Source organism: Crassostrea angulata, chromosome 6 (genome assembly GCF_025612915.1).
Source record: "Crassostrea angulata isolate pt1a10 chromosome 6, ASM2561291v2, whole genome shotgun sequence".
Taxonomy (NCBI): domain Eukaryota; kingdom Metazoa; phylum Mollusca; class Bivalvia; order Ostreida; family Ostreidae; genus Magallana; species Magallana angulata.
The window spans coordinates 85,589-111,828 of NC_069116.1; the positions used below are offsets into that span (position 1 = coordinate 85,589).

Consider the following 26,240-nt stretch of genomic DNA (forward strand, 5'->3'; position numbering starts at 1 on the left):
ATGTTCGCATTTAAGTTCGTCATTTTGTAATCCCTAAAGTGTATTGTGTATCAACTCTTATTCATCAATACTTGGGTTAGAAATTCATCATGGATTTAATTTTGTTGATTTATTCTGCCAACAAAAATAACGAAATTAAATCCTCAATGAATACTTCTGCTTCTACAGTATGCACATCTACACATTGTGTCCTATTTACCTACAAAGGTTAAGGAAGTTCTGTACAGCGGTTTAAGAGTTGTGCTTACAAAAACCAGGACTGACATACTGAATGGTCACGTGGAGTATAATTATTTATCATGAATTCATTCTTATAGAGAAATAAGTTTTATACCCCCAATCGTAAAAGCGTATAATTCAGTGTTTGGTAATGATGTCCTACCTGCCATTCTTTACATTGTGGATCCTGGGACAGTCTGTACAGTACGTAGGCGTTATACAATTGGAAGAACTGTAAATCAAGAAAAGGATAAAAATAAATAGCATACTGATATTTTATTGACAGACTACAAAACCGAGATAAGTTATAAACTGCAATGATGCTGTCAGAGCCAAAAGGGTTTCTTGATTTCACTCCTCACAGATTTGAAATCAAGAAATTCAATGGGTCTCAACAAAAACAACATTCATCAAGAAAATAATCAAGGTGATAGTGTCTGACTCAATTCATTAATTTTGCTCTTACTAGCTTTCAATTCACTCATTAAATATTATCTCAAAAGCCCAAAGTTTCAGTACTAAGTATCTTATGATCATGGTTGGAGTGAAAGAAGATAAATAAAGACCCTTGTAGCAAGCCATGAATTTGTGTCATTCAATTTCCATAGTGGGTTTTGTGTCCATTGTGGTTTGTGGAAATAAAATAGACACGAAAACTTGTGGCTTGTGACGACACAGTAAGACCTACAGATAAATATAAACGATGATGTTCTTACATAACCAGCGAACAGGAACGGCAGCAAAAAGGAAATCCCCTTCCACATCCAGGACATGAAGCCCTCTGAAAGAGAAAAGTCAGTTTGATGCATGTTTAAGTTTTAAAGTGTTAAAAGTAGACCAGGCATCTTCTGTATAACAAATTCATGTACATCATTCTGGGTTGATGTGTGAGTAATAGTCTGTAAAAAGGCAAGTCTTCACCGAGACTCGGACCCAAGGCCTCTGATGAACTGTGTTAATGCTCTAACCACTTCAGAGACCTGATATATTGACTGACAGTCACACATCTGTTAACCCAGTGCACATATTGGTCCTGCTCAGTTGTGAACATAAAATTGTCCGTGTCAGTCTTACCCACTGTGATGTCCATTTCATGACGCTGACCCAGGGCTCGGAGACGGTACAGCGCCCCCTTCTGGTAGAAAAACTGAACTATGTAAAGAAAACCTGAAACACAGAAAATATAAAGATTATTTATACATAATAATGATGACAACAATTATTTACCAAACTCAGATAAAACAGTAGTTAGGTTTTAACATTTAATACAAAAAACTGCCTTAAAAAATCCTAAAAGTAAACTAATTAATTTTTAAGGCTTCTGTTTGTATGAGACTCACTTAGATAACAGCAAAACAAGGAATACTGGCCCCTAAAGTATTTGTAGGTATAACTGTCAGGCCTGTAACCACAAAATTAAACAGTGTTAGTTTATAAAAGTGGAATGCTACACCAACATTTTATTTGAAAGATCATTAAAGTATCACAACTTGTGAAACATGATTTGGTTGTTTAAGGAATAATGTGTTTACCAGATAAGTGTGAGTGCTGCACACACCGTGGATATAAAGTGATGAGTGACCCACCAACCCTTGATTCTGAAAATCAGAAAACAACAACTTCAGAACAATATACATGTATTAACAATGCTGTAAATACAAGAGATCTAGACACATGTAATATCAAATTAAACACTATTTAGTTTATCATAAGAATATCAATGTTCTGGCTTTAGAAAATGGACATATTTTTGTATTTCTTAAATGTGTGAAACATTTCTAAGCAAGGGATTTGATGAATAAGCACCTTGTTGTATTTAATACTGCACTCTATATATAAACAGAATCAGTTCTGTTTCTATCTCCTGAGAAGAAAGCATGTTTCTCCATTATTTCATAACAATATTTAACATCTGATCACAATAATCATGATCAATGAAATAAATTTTTAATTACTGTAATTTTAACTACATGTACTATCAAATCAGAAAGGAAAACTATAGAATACTGGCTAGTCAAAGGCTGATTCCTACCTGGACCCATTCACCATGAGGATATTCTCTCTGATGGTCAGCGTACAGTAATACCAGACCAACAGGAAGTGAAGCACTGCATCCAGCCACCTAAAGGTTGAAACAAAGAGTCAGCACTGAGGTCATCCATAATAAACAAAGAGTCAGCACTGAGGTCATCCATAATAAACAAAGAGTCAGCACTGAGGTCATCCATAATAAACAATGAGTCAGCACTGAGGTCATCCATAATAAACAGTCAGCACTGAGGTCATCCATAATAAACAAAGAGTCAGCACTGAGGTCATCCATAATAAACAAAGATTCAGCACTGAGGTCATCATAATAAACAAAGAGTCAGCACTGATGTCTTCCATAATAAACAAAGAGTCAGCACTGAGGTCATCCATAATAAACAAAGAGTCAGCACTGAGTTCATCCATAATAAACAAAGAGTCAGCTCTGAGGTCATCCATTATCAACAAAGAGTCAGCACTGAGTTCATCCATAATAAACAAAGAGTCAGCACTGAGGTCATCCATTATCAACAAAGAGTCAGCACTGATGTCATCCATAATAAACAAAGAGTCAGCTCTGAGGTCATCCATAATAAACAATGAGTCAGCTCTGAGGTCATCCATAATAAACAATGAGTCAGCTCTGTGGTCATCCATAATAAACAAAGAGTCAGCTCTGAGGTCATCCATAATAAACAATGAGTCAGCTCTGTGGTCATCCATAATAAACAAAGAGTCAGCTCTGAGGTCATCCATAATAAACAAAGAGTCAGCACTTTGGTCATCCATAATAAACAAAGAGTCAGCACTTTGGTCATCCATAATAAACAAAGAGTCAGCACTGAGGTCATCCATAATAAACAAAGAGTCAGCACTGATGTCATCCATAATAAACAAAGAGTCAGCACTGATGTCATCCATAATAAACAAAGAGTCAGCACTGAGGTCATCCATAATAAACAAAGAGTCAGCACTGAGGTCATCCATAATTAACAAAGAGTCAGCTCTGATGTCATCCATAATAAACAAAGAGTCAGCTCTGAGGTCATCCATAATAATAAAGAGTCAGCACTGAGGTCATCCATAATCAACAAAGAGTCAGCTCTGAGGTCATCCATAATAAACAAAGAGTCAGCTCTGAGGTCATCCATAATAATAAACAAAGAGTCGGCACTGACGTCATCCATAATAATAAACAAAGAGTCGGCACTGACGTCATCCATAATAAACATTGAGTCAGCTCTGAGGTCATCCATAATAAACATAGCTATATATTTACATTCAGTGTATATTTCCCCTTATGGTTGCATTGAAAATCTGTCACGTTCATTTTTCTATGAATACACTTTGCTAATCCATACCCCATGAGCTCGGATACAAACGTCTTCATGTGTTTTGAGTATACATGTATTTATTTTTGTAAGATTAAATGAAACTTTCAATATTACATAACCAATTTGATATGTACTTTTGAAAAACAATCATAAATATATATATCTACTCCTTAATCAAAAAGATTTTTCTCCACAGTTTCTGGCACTATATTTTTTGTCGCGGAAGCTAACTACATTGTATGTAACATGTTTATATGGCTGTTCCATGTATGTTTCATATCCCTGACTAAGAGCCCAAATAATGGCTTATTAGCAGTGATACACAACATTTCATACAAAAAGACATCAGAATGAAAATATAAATATAAGCATTGAAAGCTTTTTTTGGATGTTGTCGGTCCTATGACACACCAAGCGGTGGAGACAAATTATCATACCCCGCTAACGCGTGGTATTCAATTTGGCTGCTCCGCTTGGTATGTCATTGGACCGACGACATCCAATGATAAGCATTCAATGCTTAAAGTGAGCACTGGCTAATGTCAACCAACAATATATAACCATCACTGTTTTATCATTCAATCATCAAGACACAGGTTAAATTATAACCTAACACTTCCCTTCATACAAACACAAAGAGTTTAAAATGTAAATGCTCCAAGGTATGTTATATAGTATAACATAGGTGAAAATTAAATTTGTTTCATAAACAAATAAACCCAGAGAATATATCACGATATCACTTAAGGGTAATTTAATACAAACAGTAGAGAATTTATCTTGATATCACTGATCTGTAATCGGATACAAACAGTAGAGAATGTATCATTACATCACTGATCTGTAATCGGACATAAGAGAATATATCATGATATCACTAACCTGTAATTAGATACAGTAGAAAATATATCATGATATCACTAACCTGTAATTAGATACAGTAGAAAATGTATCTTGATCTGACTAACCTGTAATCGGATACAAACAGTAGAGAATGTATCTTGATATCACTAACCTGTAATCGGATACATACAGAAGAAAATGTATCTTGATATCACTAACCTGTAATCGGATACAAACAGCAGGACTAGGGATAGTGCCATACTGATGTAGCTTACTGTGGCTTTGAACGTCTCGTAGTTGTATTTGTAGGCAAACCTTAAACAGAGGAATGCCATGTAATAGAGCCAGTTAATGAAAACATACGGTTTCTTTACTAAGAATCAAATATAATCTGGCCTGATAATCAAAGCTTATTGATACAAGTTTATAAAACATCATGTGATTCATATTTATCTAATCTTGCCTTATTGAGAATAATAATATAAATGAGCACAAATATATATACAGTCAAACTTGATTATAGCGATGACCTTGGGACCAATGCATTTACTTTGCTACTGTATACAGGGGAATATTCGCCCCCATTTTATTTTCGCCCTTGTTGTCAGAGGGCGAATTAAAGACTGGGCGAACTCTATATTAAAATAATATCTCTGCTAACACAACTGCATCTGGGCGAATTCAAGACGGGGCGAAACAGTTTGCAATTGTAAAAGGCGAAAATTACACAGGGCAAAAATAACCCTGAATACAGTATATCTATATTTCGTTACAGCCCTATAACAAATTCGTAATAACAGGTATAGCAAATTGGCTAAATGGTTCATGTTTTCCACCAGACTACAATTAATGCTTATTGAGGCATAGAATGAAAAGACATTCTTTGAAACCTATAATAATCAGATTGTAAATTAAGGAGATTCCTTATAAAAGGATTAAAATTCTTTATTTGTCACCTTTAGAGAACTCAAAACCAATTCCCTATATCTGTAAATTTGTGTCATCTGAATACGCTATAACTGCAAAATTTCACAAGGATTTGTTAAGAATTTTTCTGGGGACTTCACAAAACTTCGCTATATATGAGATTTTGATATAACAGTGTTAATATTAAAGCAGTTTTACTGTATAAAGACACTGTATACGATACACTTAATGAGCCCCTTGTTATCTATAAGTTCACTGCAAGCACTACTTACTTGTCTTCCTTATTTAGGAGTGATACACTGACAGATCCCAGGATGATGCTGAGGTACAACCTACAAATTTTTAAAATAAAATACATATTAAATATACAGTACATGTAAATGGATCTTCAAACATAAATAAATCAAAATGGTCAAAATAGGCAAAGGGTCCTTTTAATTTATACTGTTAAGACAAACAGATGGGTTTTTTATGAATAGAACAGCCACATTAACCATAATTAAGAGAATAAATAGTTAGTTAACTTTCACCCATTCTTGTGGAGTAAGCATGCCTCACACACAATAAAGTCTGATTACAGCATCCTTAACTTAGAGAGTAGTTAGTTAACTTTCACCCATTCTTATGTATTGTACATGTCTAAAACACAGTTACTGTAAGTCTGTTTACAGCAACCATAATTAAGAGAACAATTAGTTAACAGATAACCGTTTTTGTGCGATCTCTTTACAGAATCCATTATTAAGGTCAGACGACACGTTCCTCAATTTTAGATAACTTTTTCCAGGAATTTGTTAATGGTTTACTACTACAGTACTTTGACAAACTTTCTTGCAAAAAATTAGGGTACCTTACCAGGCATTTCTGCAAAATACTAGAGTATGCAATTTCCTATATAATCTTCTTGAAAATACACTTGAATTGCTGATATAAAAATTAAAACATCTACAGCACAGAGAAATTCACTAAATTAGAACTATATCTCCGCCGTGGCGGGGCTTTGAACTCACGACCTCCAGCTTCTGGCAGTGAGCGGCCACAGTTCTAACCACTCGACCATGTACACATATAACCAAATTCAAGTAAATTTTGATCATTTTTAAAGTAATTATAAAATTAATATTTTTTATTGGAACTCTTGATTATGAGGAGATACAAAAAAGATTCTCGAGGAACGTGTCGTCTGACCTTAAGAGAATAGTTACTTAACAGTCACCCATTCATGTGTGGTATACATGTCTCCCACACAATTAAGTCTTTTAACAGTATCAATTATTAAGAGAATAGTTAGTTAACAGTCACCCATTCATGTGTGGTATACATGTCTCACACACAATTAAGTCTGTTAACAGTATCCATTATTAAGAGAATAGTTAGTTAACAGTCACCCATTCATGTGTGGTATACATGTCTCACACACAATTAACTCTTTAACAGTATCCATTATTAAGAGAATAGTTAGTTAACAGTCACCCATTCATGTGTGGTATACATGTCTAACACACAATTAAGTCTGTTAACAGTATCCATTATTAAGAGAATAGTTAGTTAACAGTCACCCATTCATGTGTGGTATACATGTCTCACACACAATTAACTCTTTAACAGTATCCATTATTAAGAGAATAGTTAGTTAACAGTCACCCATTCATGTGTGGTATACATGTCTAACACACAATTAAGTCTGTTAACAGTATCCATTATTAAGAGAATATTTAATTTACAGTTACCCATTCTTGTGCGGTAAACACTCCTCCATCTCCCGGAACTGTGACTTTCTCTGCTGCATCTCACTCCTCAGCTGTTTCAGAGCTTCATCAGTTTCTGGTTTGGAATTTTCTTTTATTCTTGATTAAAATAAAACCAACATTCTAATTACCATCATTAATATACATGTACATACATACATGTATGGTGTAAAATATTAAGTGACAAATTCACAATGTTTATTGATGTCAAAATTTTATTAAATATTAACTCTTTTTATAGATTGCCCAACAATTTAAGAGTAGTTGACAAAACATTTAATGATTTTATTTCTGTTAAAAACTTTGTAATGTCTGCATTTAAGAAACGCTCAACAAAATATTCAAACAATAAAACTCTGTTATCAACAATTGTTAGGTCAAATTGAGACTAAAATAGTTCATTTTAGAAAATTTTTACTTGAATGTTTTTTTTTATATAAATCTTTTATAATTATTTTAAAATTTTTTTTTAGTTTTATGAAGGGTCAAACAATCCCCACTTGGTCATTTTTTCTGTGATTTGCTTCATCCGATATCGATGGTGGGCTATTCCTGTCACACATTTTTTCTGTATGTCCCATAAGTCCTCAAGAACTTTCTTGTACCGATCATGGGTAGCCTGTAGAATTGAAATGAGTACATAAGAATAGTCTTGCCTATCATTATAAAGCTAAACACGCTGCTTAAGTGTCCTATCAAGGTACACGTACCTTTCATAACATTGTAACAATGTACACGGTGTGGAATCATGTCTTTTTAGTATGAATCCTCATTTTGAGCAGCCTAAAATTGCATGCTTTTTTCAGGAAATTAATTTTTAAAATACTAAATAGCTGACTGGTAGAAAGCAGTGTCCAAAGCTGTAATGTCTGTTTAATGAACATTATTGAAGAGGATTAAATAGCTTCAAAATCTGTAGGAGTGGAAGCTGGGTTGGACAATTACAGTTTATGCTTTACATAAAACTATGAGGAAACCAGGTAACTTTATAAAAAACCTATACGTATGGAATAACCTGGTACATATTGTGACATGGTAAATCAGTAAGCACTTGATTTGGATCTCAACAGTTTACCATACCAATGATTTCATTCAGCTTTCTTCACAGATCTAGAAGTTAATAAACACAGAAAATAGTTAGACCTGTTAACTGGGTATAGAATTGAATGATATTGTGAAGGTTTGAGATATTTTATGTCTTCATGCAAGCTGACATCAGCCAAACAGATTTATGATTTTAATCATAATAATATCTACATAATATGCTTGTCTAAGCTAGCTATTAAGTACTTGTCACTTTTCTTTGTAGTCGAAGTCCTTTTACAAAGAATGTTGATAGCTCTCCTAATCAAATAAAATAATGTAAAACGCATAACTGCAATAACTTACAATATGAATGGTCATATGTTTCTCTATCTAGACAACATTATGGAAACTATGAAAAAGTTTTAGTTCTATTTGTCCATGGTAAATATAGTCATTATAGCTATTCACAGGTGATATTTGATGTCCCTCGCGTTTAGTTGATGTCCCTCGCGTTTAGTCTCACATTTCTTCTTCTGTTATCAGGGTTGTTCTGTTAAATTCAAAGTCTGATGACTTGTTTACCTACAATAATTACTGCACGACCAACACAAACAGACCCCAAGTAAATATTTCTTTGGCATCATAAAATAACTGTTTACTGACCTTTTAGACAACAGCAATTAAGTTTTATTTTCCCCCAAGACAACAACAACTTCCCCATGCAAGGTTGACAAAATAATTACTCAGATTTGGCTGACAATAAACTTGCTTTTGTCATCTTATCCAGTAAATAGGTATAAAATGGTTTGTAATGTCCAACAACATAATATATACATCTTCTGCAGTTACAGATGCATCAAGCATGCATAAGTGGCCATTAGCTGCAACCATATACACTCCCTACCACACACTCAGATTATCATTGAAGACAACTCCAGACCACCACTCATTTTTTTCAAGGAAAATCCTGGACTGGAACTATCATTGCTGTTTTCGTCATTAGTAAAATCACTTTATTAGGTTGCTTTAGCACTATAACTGGAGTTCTTTAAGTCTCAGCTGTACATAGACAACAGGTGTCAGCTGACCATCACACACCTTTTAGCATGCCATATTCTTTTGCCCTTTTACTGTACACAGTGCCCTATTTGAGATTTTAGTTTTGTCAAAGGTGCGGATTTATTCAAGTTCAAAGCTCTAGTAAGAGTTAAATTATACTCTGTACTGAGTTTTTGCTTCCACCACTTTGCTTGATATTTCGATAATAATAAATACCTTTGTGCTCAAACTACATTCATCCACTAATATGAAAAATATCCAGATTATCTGTTTTGAAACGCCCCCTCTACCGCCTCAGATTTTAATACACATCCCAAAATAGAAAGTCTACGGGGATTTTGCATTGCATCAACCATTAATAAGCCCGGATGATAACGTTGAAAAATTACACAAGGTGTCCCGAGTATTTCCGAATGGAGAAAAGATGTAAACATTTCCCATTATAAATCTCTGTAAGAAATTAATTATTTTATTTCGTTCCTGTAAACTTTTAAGAGTGAAAAGGGATAATTTGTTAAGGACTATTAAAAAAAATGTGTGTTTAGGGTAACACTGATGAAAAAATTAGGTAAGTTAGGTAGGGATATTTTTTATTTCATCATATTTTTTTCTGCATGAATCCTAAGAATGTTTGTTTGTTTGTATTTAAAAAATGGGTTTTTAATAGAAATAACATAAAAATCACAATTGGATAAAAACAGACATCTAAAAATGGTAGGATCGGGGCATTTTTGTAGGTTAGGTCGGGTTACCTTAGACACACAACTTTTTTTTTTAGGCCTAATGAAGATATCTTGGATATTTTCCATTTCATCGATTTCAACTGTAGTACGTACTTCCAGGGACGTATATACTTAGTATATACGTCCCTGGTACTTCTTTCACAGGTATGTGTATTTTTTTTTATATTAAAAATCATCATAAAGTGATGGAAGCAATAACTTTGGACAGACTACAGTATAGTATGGATTAAGAAGATGGTGCACAGATGAAAATTTTGTGTCATTTGGTGTCAGAAGCATCCTGAAATCTAAGTTCTAACGTTACTGTACGTTTGATATTTGTATTTGTGCAGATTAAATATGTTCGGTTTTGGTATGACATAGCAGAATAAGAATGAAGTAGCAGTGCATAATCTGAGTTATTCAACTTATTGAGGCACGTTGATCCCAGCTGCAACATGTTTTCGAGAAAATTCGAATGCCGATTCAGTTCGGCAACATCATTAATTTTCACGAAACGAAATTATCCACTCCTACCTCTAGCTGTGTGAATTCTTTGTTTAAATCACTCCAGTCTTCCAGACAGGACTTTAAATTCGCCTCTCCTTCCAAGAGACCCTCATCCATAGTTGTCCGGTTAATAAAGTCCAATGAACTCCGAAAACGTGTTTCTTTACAAGGTGAAGGTCGATGCAATAACGAGCAATTGAATCTAGCGAATCCCTGGGTGTTTAGTGCTTTTTACTGTATTTTCATCGTTAAATAGTAGAAAATGGCAATAAAAATTGTCATAAACTATGATATATCTCACATTAAATTGTTTTTATTTTCTTTTATACCCTATAGGGCTCCCCTTTTTCCAAGACCGCGTGGCCTAATGGATAAGGCGTCCGACTTCGGATCGGAAGATTGCGAGTTCGAGTCTCGTCGTGGTCGGATTGAGAGATTTTTTCTTCCTTTCCATAGACACTTGGGGAACATGGACCTCCTTTTAATTGTTTTGAGAATTAAAACATATCTGAACTATAACACAGCTTTTTTTTAACTATTACAATATGCATGATATTTCATCGGTAATGTAGCCCATTCGTATCTACGAACTATTTTAAAAAATCGCGTTCTTCGACAGACAATTATTTGTCAGTTGAAAAAACTCGAAAATAAGCACCCCGCCCTCCGGAAAACAAAATTATTCCTTTGACCCCACCACTCCCCTGGAAAATTTTTAATGGATCCGCACATGAAAGGCAGAAATAAATGAAAGAAAAAGACAATCCGAAATGTTAAATGTTTTGACCCGAGGGCAAAGAAAAAAAAAGCAATGGTATTGTCATTCTTCAAGTATATAAGTTCCTCAATCATGCGCGAAAATAGTTGTCCATATATTTATTCATACGTTTAAAATGTGTTCATTGGTAATGAAAGTTCTGAAGGAAAATATAAATGTATGCCAATGTAAAATTATTTTCATTCGACTTAACTTTTCCCTATTGCTGTGCCCATTTTCTGTTACATGTTCTTAATATATATATTTGTTTGATATTTGAATAATTTTTCCGACAATCCGATTATCACTGGGTAGCTAAGACAAATATTATGGTATAACCTGGCTTGTTGTTTCATTTTAGAGGGGAGGGCTCGCTGGTGTACGCCGATTTGCAAAGACCGGCGTGGAATTCGCCGTTTTTTCAAGCTGGCAAATAGCTCACAGTTCAATAGTAAGAATCCCTTGAAACGTACATGTAGATGGGGGTTTATATAAACCACATTCTTCAATACTTTATTTCTCCTTGAAACGCACATCAAGACCGCTATCTTCAATACGTCGACCATCTCATTGAAACGTATTGTAGTGCGTAGTGCAAACTGTGCAGGAAGACGACACTTCTATACAACCAGTCTTGGCAAAAATATTTACATCGGTTATCTGTATTAATGATAGATTATATTGAGGGGCACACATCATACCGTTAATTTCCCTTTTTATTAAATATAAAGTTACACATGAGTATAAAAGCCTTTTAAGGTGGTTGATAAAGGCGTCCGTCGTTATGGTGACAGAGACTAAGATATGGAAAATAACAAATAATAACTACTGTAAAGGAAAAACTATAGAAAGTTAAGGAGCTATAAATAAGTTGTGGTTGGTAAACTTTTAAATTTTGTTTACTATAGTGAGTATTGCCAAATATCAATTGCAAATCATAGAATATTGCTGGGGATGCCCCTATTCATTAATATTTGTACATTATGGTAGCATTCACAGACGTTGACACACGCTATATATACGACAGAGGAAAATTGATAAATCCTTTGAGAATCTATAAAAATTGTGAAATATATTTTAGTTATAATGGTTAACTATTTTCATTTCCAAACACTACTTTTATGTTATTTTTCTGCATTACGTATTCTCGATCGAGATTTAAAATAACTTAAATTGTCACCATAACCTGTATGCAAATGGTTCTCCGCCTCAATTTAATTGTCGTTCCCCCCACTTTTATAACATTCATTTAGACACTTTGGCAAGCCAACGAATATAAACAAATATAAATGTCTTGCTTTTTTATTGAAGTTTTTCTAATTATGAAATGTGAGGAAAATGGTTAAATTTGCCTAATCATTTATATCTGGTACACAAAGAAATATTCAATATATGTTCCATAATGATTGCCTTGACTTTATGCATATACATAGTAAAGATGAACCCATTCACGGTTTCGATTTAAGCAAAGAATTCTTAGTATTCCTTTATAATGTGTTAAACTATATAAGTTTTGAATCAACTTCAGTACATTGTAAACATGTATATACAGAATAATAAGCAGATAAACAGGATATTTAAAGGAAAACCTCTTTTTCATTACATAACCTAAAGGTTAAATTGGCAAAATCTGTTCATAAATTCGTTTTTCTATATTGACGCAATTTCGATATGTTTCACCGGCTAAATATCTACACAACTTCTAAATAAAATATCTTAAGCAGACTTTTAGACTGTATAATGCAATGACGTTATTATCTAGCTGCAGGTCTGCAGATCTCGATCTGAAAAAAAAATTTGGATGGACCACCTGGGAGTTACAGTGCCACCCATTGAAAAAAATTGTGTACTTATTGCGCACAAAAATGTGCGCTAGTTTTGGACTGATTAACATTATTTATACGCAAATTTTGTGAAAACAATGCCATGTAATTTGCCATGTATTTTACTACCGATATCGTCTCTTTACTTGCTTCAGACTTTCTCAGGAACACGCTACCGACATCGGAAAATCAAGTAAGTTAAATTTACATCGAGATCGAAAGTCGCTATTTTACATGTCAACAAACTGCACCACTTCACTTTACTTGGCTGGTGATGATGTTTAAAAGCTTTAAGACTAACAGAGGCTAGTAAAGAGATGATATCAGTTGTAAATTTCTTAATGGTTTTAATTGCTTTCACAGAATTTGCGCATAGATAACGTTATTCGGTCCAAAACAAGCTCACGTTTTTGTCTACTAGTGCCCCCCCCCCCCCCCAAAAAAAAAAAACAAAAAAAAAACAAAACAAAACAAAAAACAAAAAAATCAAACAATCCAAAAAAAAGACCCACAAAGAGCAAAAACAAAAATGAACAAAAAAAAATACAACATCAAAGACTAAAAATATTAAATGATAAAACATATACCAAAGAAAATCAAAGTACTCATAGTACTGAAAAGCGCTAACCCAGCTTCTGTTTGTAAAAGATATACATGTATGTATATAACATTTTAGTTTCTGTATACGCGATATATTTCCTCATCACTGCGTGGCAGCCCCTGCAACGATGTTTGTAAGCCCTGTACATCAAATTCACAGTAGCCCGTACCAGCCCGTGCAGCTCCTGAAACTGGTTCCCTAACCAGTTTAAATGATGTAAACTTCTGCTCATAGGGGGCGGTTATTCCTTGCACCGGAAGTAGAAGTCTAACGACAATAAAGCGCTGAGCTATGCTTAGCGCTTTAAAAATTACAACAAAAAAACGCGAAAATAAAACAGCCACGCATCATCGTAAAGTATAATACAATATCATTCACTTCACAAATTATACCAGCAGTGACAAAATAAAGAATACATAATAAGTATGTATTTGTTAGCCAGATTTAAACTTGAATATTTTCTCAACAAGTTTCCTGAAAATTGATGACGTCATGCGAAGTGACAGAAAAATGGGTTTAAACCTCGTTATAAAGTTTGTAAAGAGATTTACGTAATTCCATGTCCTCCTCGCTAGTCAATGAGCGCCCCCTGTTTGGATCATGCGCACTGTGTGAGCGCGGACGCCGCTCTCCGTCCTGTGATAGGAACACATCCGGGGTAACCGCCTGCCTGGAATACCGGTGTGCTTTTCTGTGTGAGCGCGTGCTGCGATATACATTCTCAATAGACTTGGGGACTGTAGAGCTAAGTAAGATGTTTCTGGGCTGGCGATGGTAGCGCCGCCCTGGTGTGGTGTATGCCCGATCCCTCAATGGGGCTGGCAGAGACTGAAAGCCCGGGGGTGCGGTTATAAAAGTAGTAAGACGAGCGGTGCCTGAAAATGACGACGGGTTTTCGTGTGGTATAAAGTCCTCCTCACCGGAATCCACCCTCTCGATATGAATGTCTTTCAGTTCACTGTGGCTGCCATTATGGTAGATATACTTTGCTTCATCAGGTTCACCGTGCACGGAAGAATTTGTCACAGAAAAACTCCGGACCCCAGAGTCGATAGCATCTCCACTGTGTCGGCGGCCACCAAACATTTCCCGAGTGTCTTGAACTTCCTCTACATCATCGGAGAGGTATCCCGGCGATTTTGCCGAAACGAATTCTCCCCGAACAAACGTCGGATTTTCGCGTTTCTTCGGTTCTGGTTCTTTTACGTAATCCCCTTTAGTATCAGTGTTGTGATATGTTCTGGGTTCAGTCTTTTTATCATCAACTACTCCCGTGGATTTTTCAATCAACATTTTGATGGCCTTGACCTCCTCGGACAGATGAGACAACTCCTCGCGGAGGTCACCGGTCTGAATGGAGGACAGCGATAAACTGACGTCATCCGGGTCCTGGGGACTGGTCTGTATCCCCACGTGACACACCTCCGTGTAGGTGGCTCTAGTTGGGCCCTTTGTTCTGATGCCTATCTCCCCCTGCCGCCCCGTCCTCGCTCTATCCTGCGGATAGTGAGGCGTCCAGTGACGCTTTGTGTCTGTGTCAATTTGACGCTTTGGTTCTGTAACGCTTTCGATGATCCGACTGTCCCGTTTAGAGGCTCGAAACGATTTCACAATGTCCGAGGGATCCCTGGTGTTGTAACACCGACACACAATGATGCTGAGCTTTCTGCTCTCTTTCAGCACACACAGGAGACAGGTCGGTTCGTATCTATTTATGACGATATCCTGGACATACGGCATCCGGATCACACTCTCTCCCGCCCCTGACCGCGTGATTAGTCTCACCCCCACGGTACAGATTTCTAGCTGGGCGTGGCGAGCGGTCACATTTGGCGCCCTCCTGGCGATTTCCCGCGCGAGCTCCTCGTCCAGACGACTGGTCCGCCACATCCCCAGGAAATACACGCTCTTCTTCAGCAGTACTCCGGCCATGTTTTCCCCGGGAGCCGGTAGATCAGGTTTTCGCCAAGTTCTCATCGATTTCTCACTGAAGCGTAAATAAAATACGCCTGCACATTAACACCTGAATGCACTGCTCAATACAAGCATTTATTTGTTTGAACTGTGTGTCTGTCTCGACAAGGCATCGTGAAGAAATCCAAACATTTGAACGTTGAATAACGTCTGCTAACTAGTTTCAATGGCTGACAAGTCCGATGCATGTGAAAAAATGTCAGTTATTTCATAAGTCTACTAGTATAGCGACTACAGTCCTGCTGACAGACAGACAGGCGGGGGCTGATTGGGAATCCCTGGGATGAATAAATTATTCATGCCATATACTTAACTAACACAAGTGCATTCAAAAGAAACCATTCAAATAAACCGAAGCTTTATATCCGCAGCTTACCGTGCACAGATTGAATAAATTAGAATTTTAAACTTTCTCTCAATGAGTTTAATGAATTTAATTTTTCAGTTTCACTACATATATTCAAATCTGACTTGCACACTGTCTGCACAACTGAATTCGCCAGATTACCTAGCAGTGCCTCATAGGACTAATTCAACATAATACACCATCATTATTTTGACAGATAAATAATAAAAAATCAATGATTTTTTCTCATGTCAATGGGGAACCACACTCTATCGGTATTTTGTCAGATCTAAATACATTGTAACGCCTGTTCGCTGTACTAAGTAGGTAGGTACAGTCGGACCCAGACCTTTTTGTATCGTGCTCCTGAGTCATTAAGCGGGGATTCCCTGATATATTTATCAAAGTAAATGAGAGTAAGTTTACATTTAACAAAGACTGGGCTTCATTTCGCAATAAAAACGTGATTTCTCTCATATCCGGGTTGGTAAAGTTTGTTTCATAGTTTAATTATACCAACTGAAAGCCACGGTATTTAATTACTGAGTAGTCGAGGTGTTTTATTATTTAAACAACACATAGGTAAACTCTGATCAGCATAAGATTAAAATGATGATCCTACATATATGAGGGGGGGGGGGGGTGAGTGAGGGGGATTCAACGCAATTTTTTGTTTGTTTACCATGTCAGAAATTTGGTCGGATACACCCCCGTTCCTAGCTGGTTCAAAGCCAATGCGAGTTATTAACAGTTTGTCTCAAATTCAATCTAAGAATTTTCAAAATTCAAGATCCTTATGGCTTTGAAATCCTTCAGACATCAATGAATATTAGATTCAGAGGGATATGGAGGTAGCGATCAAAGCGGGAAATACAGCCTATTGATATAGAAGCAAACTACATGTGCCAAATAAAGTTACATGTAACTAAAACTGGACTTCGGTTACCATTTTGTTTCTCTTAAATTGATTTGATGAAAAATTGTACAAAGTAATGATCTCGTTATAAAATGATAAAATAAATGAATTATAAATGAAGTCAATCAAATGTTTGGAAATATGTTTAATTGGCCAATGAACACAAGCAGTAATGTCTGACAATACATGTTCAGCCAATCAGAATTGCCCAAACGTCTCATTACGTCACCAGCACGGTTACAGCTAGGATCAATGGAACAGTTGAATGGTAGAAACCTAGTTATCTTTCTTGATCCAAGATATCTAATATCGCATTGTAAAATCATCTAATTTAGTATATCGGCTCTGTGCATGGGATTTATAATAGAACCATTTTAACAAGAGCTTGGACTTTGGGTAGTTGAGTCAAACGGCAATGTGACGTAGGCCTGTCTATTTCATTGCTGGTCACTCAGCCATTGCTCTTTGAAATCAACCAGATTTGTCTGGCTTTTGAGCAAAGACTACGCAATCGGTGTATATTTCGCTTGAAACCAGCGTCATTTTAACTTGTTAAGACGCATGAAATAGATCGTTACATCCTACTGTAAGTCCAAGCTCTTGTTAAAATGGTTATAAACTTTCCAAATCTTTCCCAAAAGGTCTGTTTTGATCATTTCCTCGTACTCCCTTCTATTCATAAATACATTTAGCAGTGCATTAGGAGACGGTAAATGACGTGTATATATATATATATATATATATATATATATATATATATATATATATATATATATATATATATATATATATATATATATATATATATATAATTGACAAAAACGTTCAACTCTGGGAATTTGAAATATATCTGGATTCAGTCAAACGATTTTCTCATGCTTATTTTTAATTTGATTTATCATGATATTTCAGTTGTTCTGTTCTATATTGACTTTTCAATTAGAACCATTTTAACAAGGCCTCGGGCTTTCGGTTAGACGTAGCAATCTATTTCTTGCGTCTTAACAAGTTAAAATGACGCGGTTTCAAGCGAAATATGCACCGACTGCGTAGTCTTAGCTCAAACTTCAGACAAATCTTGTTGATTTCAAAGGTCTACGTCACATTGGTGTTTAACACAACTACCCAAAGTCCAAGCTCTTGTTAAAATGGTCCTAACTTGTAAGTTCAAAGAATAATCTCTTTCATTCTATGTAGGGTTATAAAAAGTTAAAAATCAAAACATGACCCGTTTGATAAACAAATCAAAACCTGACCCTTTTGAAAGCTTTTGTTTGATAAACTATCTATTCGTGAACTTAATGTACTTGAACGGCGCTGTTGTCCATAAATGAAGTGCAGCTATTTCAAACAATCATAAAATACACAATACCGGGAGTTCGTCATTTAGCAGCTATTATTAAAAAAGCTGTACACACATGTATAATAATTGGCTCAAAATAAGGTGATTCAATGGCCTAATCTATTGAATACCATATCAGAAAATATATGAACCAGTTACACTCCACCTTTTATTATGCATTGCTATAGTATATAATTCAACATTTGGGACGTCCTGCTCGGAGGAAAAGACCCACCCCCTTTATTTGCGAGATCACCAAACGACAGACACAACTTTGAGTTCTATTATAAAATATTTTCATCGATCAATTATTTAAGCGCACCCGGATTGAAGGAGTCAAACAGAGGTAAACGAACATTTAGCTTCTAGTATTCGATCGAAACGCATACAAAATAGTCACAGAATAAAAAAAACTCGGTATAAAAATATCTGCATAATGTATTTATACATGAAACATATACAAACACATACGGTAGTAATAAAAGCCCACTACAGTATGGGTTGTACCGTACTACAGTATGGGTTGTACCGTACTACAGTATGGGTTGTACCGTACTACAGTATGGGTTGTATCGTACTACAGTATGGGTTGTACCGTACTGAACGTGCATGTCGTCAGTTCATGTTCACTAAAATCGGATCGAGTTTTCCATATATGGTGAGTATACAGAGGTTCTGAGGTCTGACGTATAGGCTTATCTTACTGGTAACCAAACAATTTGTATTCAAAACTGGAATTGGAAATCCCAATTACCTCTTCCTATTATCAAAAACAAACATTTCATAATACCTACAATACATTAAATTAAACTTCTCCATTACTGCACTCGAAGTCATTTAGAAGACTGAAGTCCCGATCATGAATTCACACTTGATTTTGTAACCATGACCTTGACCTCTCAGATGATACCGGAACTGTTGTCCCACTTTCTGTCACTTTTATTGGACACTTCCGGCGCGCTCGTTCGGAATTTCTTCCAACATTATTATCGTGGAAAGATTCACTAACAATTCCCAGTTTTTGTTTTACTCCGCGTTTGCACCTTTTTAATCCATCCAGTGTCTCCTTCCGCAGCAAAATGTAGATCCAGGGATCCACTATGGAATTTGTAACAGCGAATCTCAGAACCAGCAGCTCTAGTGGACCGTCGCCACCTTGGTCGCTCGCCTTCATCAATTTCGCGGCGTGAGAAAATATAACAACCTAAAAGAAAAAGCGATTAACGAAGCTAAAATTCAAGAAACGAATTGGCTCAATTTACTTATTCGACATTTGTAAAAAGCCGCACTCACCATCAGCGGGGCCCAGCACGTGGTGAACACTATGACGATCACCACGAGGAACACGATGATGTTGACGTTGACACGTCGAGCAGACTTCACGCTGTTACGTCTCATCTTTCTACAGACGCTCAGAATCACTACGACGTTAACAGCAATTGTACACAACAGAATGAGCAACCCGGTGATGGAATAAATGAACGAGTTGATGCGGTCCTTAGTTGTTCCTCCCACAAAGTTCAGAAAACACCAGGACCGGGGGTAGTAGTTGTAACTGGATCCGAGACCCATCAGATGTAACGTGGACAGAAGCAGTCCCAGCAACCAGATGGTCGCCAGAATACAGTTAGTGCGGCGTCCTTTGTTCTCAGAGTTATACACAAACGGATAAAGAATAGCAAAAAAGCGATCCAGAGACATAGCACAGATTATCATTGCGGAGGACATCAGTGTAAATGTGTAGATAAATGAACTGTAGTCACACAGCGCCTTTGGGAAATCGAACGTAAAGTTTTCGGCGTACTGAATCATCACTGTGGGGTAGACCAGCAGAATACCCCCACCGTCTGTGATTGCCAGTCCACACACGAGGCGGTAAAATGGCCGCCATTTGTGATTTTTGGCAGACAAACCTAGAACCACCAAAGCAATGGCATTCCCGATAACTCCAAAGGCGAACTGTAGAGCAGGAGGGACACTCGATTCCCACACTGATTCGGTAGAATCATTGGAATTCCCAGAGTTTAGGAAAGTTGAGAAGCTTGTAGCTGGCTCCTCTGTGGTTCCTATGTAGGACATGCTGAGAGCCCTCGCCATCAAGGAACAGACACGATCCCTTGTACAGACCCCTGGCCCACACTACGCCGCATCCTCTAACACGGCCACTTGTTTTTTCCCTTAAACAAATACTCAAGATAGAAGACCGTTTGTTCGTTCTGATGTTCTATCAGTCAAATCATTAATGTCTCTCAAATTTGAACTCCTCTGAGAAAGGTGTTTGCTATCTTTCAGGTGTTGACAAAGACTGACCATCAAGCCAATCCACCTTTTTAGAATGAGGTCAGATCCACAGCCCGATACGTACTAGATATCGCAACTTTGAGAAATAAACACGCCGTATAAAAATTTGATGACAAAATTCTGTTTTTACCTAAACGACCGAAACAGTATCTGAAATCCTCCGCCGATTGGACAAGACTTTTATCTACAGAAACCACTCGGCAGTCAATGTTTGAGCAATTTTGCCTTGTTATCAAAGCATATCTGTCACAAATTCCATTGATGTGCACTGTTCAAAAAATCAGGCACGTCACCGACGGTCGTGTTAAAACAGCGGGGTTAGGACAGAGGGCAGAGTAAGAAAACAATACGAAGAGCACCTTCTACAGAATGTTGTTTCATGCTTTTGTTTGCATACCAATGGTTGATCTACATGCTTCATGTGCTTGTGACTTCAGGAGTACATCCCATTTCCTATTTAACTTATTATCTGTATTTACAAAAACTACATTTAATAGAACAGAAAAAGTTCTAAACACATCAAATCTCCTAAATCCTTTTCCTACTTATTTTCATGTACACATTATGAAAAAAATACAATTAAATTCCTGGTAAAGTTAACAACTTGTCACCTTAAACTATTGTGAATAATTGAAAACATAAATAAACCATCTCCAGAATACAAAGTCAAATTGGGGGTAACAAGATATTTCTATAGAATAAAGTATTATTGGTGTACACAGTATACGCAATACCGGTATCATAATTAAACTTTTGTGTACATAAAATAAGGAAAAGTTAAAGAATGATATTTTCTTTACATTCACACCACAGGGTTTTGACACAATCTGGGCAAAAAAAAATCGTTTATATATAGTGTTATAGAGGAGCTCCCCTATTATACAGTATACTAGTATACGATATTTTTTTTGCACAGATTGTGTCAAAACCCTTTCATTCACACAGACATACGTAGATAAATATTAAGTTCACAAAATTTAGGTCTACTTCGCTTTGTTATACTTTAAAAAAGGTTTTATGAAGATATTTCTTTGATTGGTTATGTTAAAGGCGTAAAATTGAAATTGAATTAAAATAAACATCAAATTGTGGCAGATATTTGGGTTTGTATAATATAGTCTTTTCCCGTAAAGCTACAATTCTGCAAGATGCCGGTGATTGCACACCAGACAGTACGGCAAATCCAAAGAGCTAGAGGCTGAAGCATGCATGGATCCTATTTTCCTTATGAGGAGCTTGGCTGTCTCCGACGATCCTTATTGGTTAATGAAACACTTCGATGACTTGATTCTGTGTAGTTTATGCAAAGAGCAATAGAATGACAATATCAAGATTAATCCTTGTTGATTCAATTTCAAAATTACTTCGAAAAGTCAAAACTAAAGTCTAAACTTCTCATTATCAATGGGTGAGCCTTTTTATATTAGCAGTTGGTTTACACATGCCTACACATGCCTACGATTTCATTTCAAAATCACTCCACCAATCCCCCCCCCCCAAAAAAAAAGGAAAAAAGGAATGCTTTTACATGAATTACCTGCTTTAAAAATAACTTAAAGCTTATCTCTTATCTAATCGTTACTACAACAAATTTAGCTTAGTAATTGACCGGTTTTCCTGGTTGACATGCAGTTAGTTACACATAACTGTAAACAGGTATAATTTTATATCCAGACACCGAGCATTGTGCATGTTCATGAAGGGAGCACCGGGAGCTGATAAAACAAAGGCTCCTGACACCAACCAATGCCCTTGGACTCCGTGAAACCTTGGATACAGCTCCAACAAAATCAGAAGATCAGCTAGCTTATTTCTTAAGTTATTTTATTAAAAAGACATCCACGCAACGCAATTCAGAGATTGTAAACGAAATTCATAGCCAACCAGGTCATCACTTGTAAGGTAATTTAAACAGTGAAACCACTTCAAATACCAGAAATAAATACTTAAGGTTGACACTTTATCAGAAACTTAAAGACGACTTGTGGCAAGTGAAATCTCGCGGGATTAGGGGAACTATGGTATAAATACACAAAAATACAGCATTAGGCAAGAAGGGAGGTTTATGCAGGTGGTGCTGACAGTGTAGAGACAATACCATAAAAAATTGGTTCTAATGTATCAATCCACCTCACGGCTAATTTGTACTTTTTTGGTAAGATATGATATCAAGTAAAAATTTTTAACCCAGCCGCTAAAATTATTAAATAATTACAGTCGTTAGTACGAATTGAAATAATTCGTAAAAAAAATCTTAAGAAAATATAACTTTCAGTCGTGAGCCATGCTGGTCCATTAAACTCGAGAAAAAAAACCACTACTTTCATTTTTGTCACGTCACAATGATATATCAAACAAAATAGCTTTCCTTTAATCTTCAAATGACAAAACAATACCGAATACTACTGTATAACCATAGCCACAAATTGAATATCTGACGTCGCTGCGGAATGACAAAACTAATGCTCCGTGTCTAGAAATGAATGCGACTGTTGCTAATCTTAGCTAAGGGTTTACGATTCAATCCGCTACACAACGACTGATGCTCATCTTAGCTAAAGGTTTACGATTCACTCCTCCCCACCACAACATCTGATGCTCATCTTAGCCAAGATTTTACGATCCTCTTCGCCCCACTGCAACGACTGATGCTAATCTAAGCCAAGGGTTTGTGATTCACTCCGCTCCACTACGAATGATGCTCAATCAACATTTTGTTTCCGATAAGTCATAGAAACAAACTTTGATGTAATACATATACACCCTTAATCACATTGAATTCATATCGAGACTCGTACTGCTTTGTAGATTGACGTCATAGTTTCTCTGACACCGCCTCATCATTTTGTGAATGTAACTTAGTGTCTCCTTCCGCAGTAAAATGTAGACCCATGGGTCCACGATAGAGCCACTCACGGCCAGTCGGAGGGACAGGAGTTCTGTCCCTTGGTTTGGAGTACTCAGATCACATGACACAGACATGATTCTCCACTGAAAAGAGTTACAAAGAGTTACATGTAACAAAAGTCTAAACAGAAGCCATGATATAAATATGAGTGTAAAAAAGTTTGAAAAAATCTCCGTAGTTTCAAGTTTTGAGAAACTATAAATCCTCAATATAACAATTGACCATAGTCGCTAAATACGGGCAATTTGTTCATTGATGAGCTATGTAGACTAGCTCTGCAATCGTTTTACCTGTCATCTAAATATACCTTATTTCGTATAACACAATATATACATGTACAATTGCTAATAAATGCTATTGAACATCAATTTTTACAACTAAGAATACAGACATTTTCGAAACTACTTTTTCCAATCACTTTAGTTCTACTTTTATTTATAATTTAAAAAAATAGCCACATGTTCTCAATATTGTGGCTTAGTATGCGCATGCATGCAAAATGCTTGGTTGGAAGAATAAAAATGTGATATGCCGTATACAGTAAGCCATTTGCTTGAACTGCTAAATATTGACAAAGGCTTTTGGTCGGTTTGAAGTGAATCAACATATTAAGCCCCTGACGACTCATCTATTAGCATGCTCCAAAAACATTAGATGTTAGATTTAGAAAACCTTCCGTATGATAATACAGCATTATATAATTAAACTCCATTACGTAAATAAGGTAGTATAATAAACAGATATAATTCACTGTAATTGTTATCTTTAACTGATGAAATATAAAATAGAATACCATATTTGTTATACAGGCACGTAGCATGGTTTTTTAAGGGGGGAGGGGCAGACTCATCCAAAAAATCTTGACAAGGAAAAAAAGGGAAATTATAAAAAATAACAATCTTAAAAAAAACCTAAACCGTGGGGGGGGGGGGGGGGGGGTGGCTGGTCTAGTATATCTATACTTTAATTTCACTATTCATTTACTTATTTTCATGAGGGGCCAACTCAATGATTCTTCAATTTTTTTTTTGGGGGGGGGGGGGGGCCTGATGCTACGTGCCCTTATAGACCTTCGGTTCATTTTATCTGAGTAATATGAAGAACTTAAAAACTTAATAAAATTATTAATTTTTTCACTCAAAATCTATTGACAATTAATCGATTAACATATTCAATCTGTTAGCTTTTTATTAATAAAACTGTAAGAAAAAATTAATATACTGGATCGCAGGATAAGACCTGTTTCATTTCAGGATTGCCTTCAGACTCCAGCATCGATGAATTGGTCTGTCCCTGGGTACACAGCAGCCGTTCTCCTTTGACTTAGTCTGTCCCTGGGTACACAGCAGCCGTTCTCCTTTGACTTAGTCTGTCCCTGGGTTCACAGCAGCCGTTCTCCTTTGACTTAGTCATACCATTACTTCTGTTTACCGAGTTACTTCTCGAAAGGTTTGAATACCATTGTCCTTGTTTTACAGGTTTGTGAATTTTTATGACAATTTATATTATATACACATTTATCTATAAGTTAATGACAATTGGTAATCTGTTACCATTTGAAAACTTGATACCCTCCTATAAAACCCCCATTATTAGCGAAGTCTAAGAATCCGTCTTTTAAAGCTTAAAAAAGCCGTACTCATTACTTTTTGTTTAACTAATAATTTTATTCATCAAGAATCACTAAACTTTTATTTGTTCGGCAGTAAAAAATTAAGATACTATAATTAGCTGCAGCTATTGAGTCTCGTTATGAACCCAAGAGATCTTACCATTAATGGCGCCCAACAGACACTGGATATAAGAACAATGGCGGAGAGAAAGACGATGTTGTACACGTCCTTTCTGAGGCGGCCGAGGTGAGCTCGGTGTTTCTTGTGAAGGGTCGCTACTATCACCGAAAAGTTCAAGGTCACGGTAATCAGAAGCACGAGAATTCCCATACCCGAGTAGATCAAAGAATTGACGCGCTCTAGAGTAGTCCCGCTAATGAAGTTCAAGAAACACCAGGAACCGGGATAAAACTTGTACACAGACCCGAGTCCCGCGAGATGTAGACTGGAAACGAGACCACCTACCGCCCAGATAGCCCCAATCACCGCCACCACCCGCCGCCTGTCGCCGTACTCACTCTTGTAGTAGAATGGCCTGTATACTGCCACACACCGGTCAATGGACATCGCGCAGACGATCAGAGCAGAAGAAAGGGTGGTAAATGATGCAAGGAAGGATGTATAACCGCACAAAAAGCTGCCGAGATTGAAAGTGAAATTTGTGGCATATCGGGTCAGAATTGGAGGGTAGAGAAGCAAGATTCCTCCGCCGTCTGTGAGCGCCAACCCCGCCACCAGCTTGTAGAACGGGTGCCATCTGTGGGACGGGGAGTTACATACGAGGATCAGCAGAGCCATAAAGTTCCCCAGCACCCCGAACACAAACTGCAGGACCGGAGGGACCGGCGATTCCCAAACTGAGGCTGAGATATTGCTCCTGTTCATTGTAAATAATCCTTGGTTTGGGAAGAAGATAGCCAAGACAAATAACATTCGATTACTCGTTTAAATGGTAATTTCTTCGATAGAGAGTTTAATTAACAATATACAGAAAACATCCCGAGGCTTACTGACAGAGGGTTCGTTGATTACGCTCTGTAATTCAGTACATAAGATTTGTGTCGTTTTATTTTTATCCTCAATTACTCTAGAGTATCGTGTCAGCAGGACAAGTCGCTCTGTTATCCAAACAAAATGATGTCATTTACCCATTTCAACGATTCCCAACAAGCAAATAAATGGTGAATAGAGGCCTCTCTCTGGTAATAAAGACGGAGTCAATATCCATAAAGATGGAGCTCGC

General features: G+C 36.6%; 4 protein-coding genes and 1 non-coding gene across 5 annotated transcripts in view; 1 reads left to right on the plus strand and 4 right to left on the minus strand.

The window, feature by feature from the left end:
* Positions 1 to 10,598, minus strand: part of LOC128188413 (ion channel TACAN-like) — a 12,880-nt gene extending 2,282 nt beyond the window's left edge. Inside the window, exons 1-11 of the mRNA XM_052859453.1 lie at positions 10,444 to 10,598; positions 7,600 to 7,718; positions 7,082 to 7,198; positions 5,624 to 5,683; positions 4,644 to 4,739; positions 2,252 to 2,341; positions 1,752 to 1,817; positions 1,560 to 1,621; positions 1,294 to 1,386; positions 936 to 1,000; positions 383 to 451 (exon numbers count right to left, since the gene is read on the minus strand). Coding sequence (XP_052715413.1) covers positions 383 to 451; positions 936 to 1,000; positions 1,294 to 1,386; positions 1,560 to 1,621; positions 1,752 to 1,817; positions 2,252 to 2,341; positions 4,644 to 4,739; positions 5,624 to 5,683; positions 7,082 to 7,198; positions 7,600 to 7,718; positions 10,444 to 10,533 — 927 coding nt within the window. The 5' untranslated portion in view covers positions 10,534 to 10,598. The remainder of the gene's footprint in view (positions 1 to 382; positions 452 to 935; positions 1,001 to 1,293; positions 1,387 to 1,559; positions 1,622 to 1,751; positions 1,818 to 2,251; positions 2,342 to 4,643; positions 4,740 to 5,623; positions 5,684 to 7,081; positions 7,199 to 7,599; positions 7,719 to 10,443) is intronic.
* A 171-nt stretch (positions 10,599 to 10,769) lies between these two features.
* Trnar-ucg (transfer RNA arginine (anticodon UCG)) lies at positions 10,770 to 10,842 on the plus strand. Its single transcript has one exon. It is a non-coding gene; the product is annotated as a tRNA-Arg (tRNA).
* A 3,079-nt stretch (positions 10,843 to 13,921) lies between these two features.
* On the minus strand, positions 13,922 to 16,463 carry LOC128189230 (uncharacterized). The gene has a single exon (XM_052860759.1). The coding sequence runs from the start codon at positions 15,572 to 15,574 to the stop codon at positions 14,114 to 14,116; it is 1,461 nt and encodes a 486-aa protein (XP_052716719.1). The 5' UTR covers positions 15,575 to 16,463; the 3' UTR covers positions 13,922 to 14,113.
* A 2,132-nt stretch (positions 16,464 to 18,595) lies between these two features.
* On the minus strand, positions 18,596 to 21,278 carry LOC128190828 (prostaglandin E2 receptor EP4 subtype-like). Its single transcript, XM_052863040.1, has 2 exons — positions 19,469 to 21,278; positions 18,596 to 19,379 (listed from the first exon to the last, which is right to left on the minus strand). The coding sequence occupies exons 1-2, from the start codon at positions 20,270 to 20,272 to the stop codon at positions 19,041 to 19,043; spliced, it is 1,143 nt and encodes a 380-aa protein (XP_052719000.1). The 5' UTR covers positions 20,273 to 21,278; the 3' UTR covers positions 18,596 to 19,040.
* A 1,603-nt stretch (positions 21,279 to 22,881) lies between these two features.
* LOC128190078 (prostacyclin receptor-like) lies at positions 22,882 to 25,930 on the minus strand. The gene is made up of 2 exons (XM_052861984.1): positions 25,157 to 25,930; positions 22,882 to 23,467 (listed from the first exon to the last, which is right to left on the minus strand). The coding sequence occupies exons 1-2, from the start codon at positions 25,928 to 25,930 to the stop codon at positions 23,246 to 23,248; spliced, it is 996 nt and encodes a 331-aa protein (XP_052717944.1). The 3' UTR covers positions 22,882 to 23,245.
* Between the last annotated feature and the right edge of the window lie 310 nt (positions 25,931 to 26,240).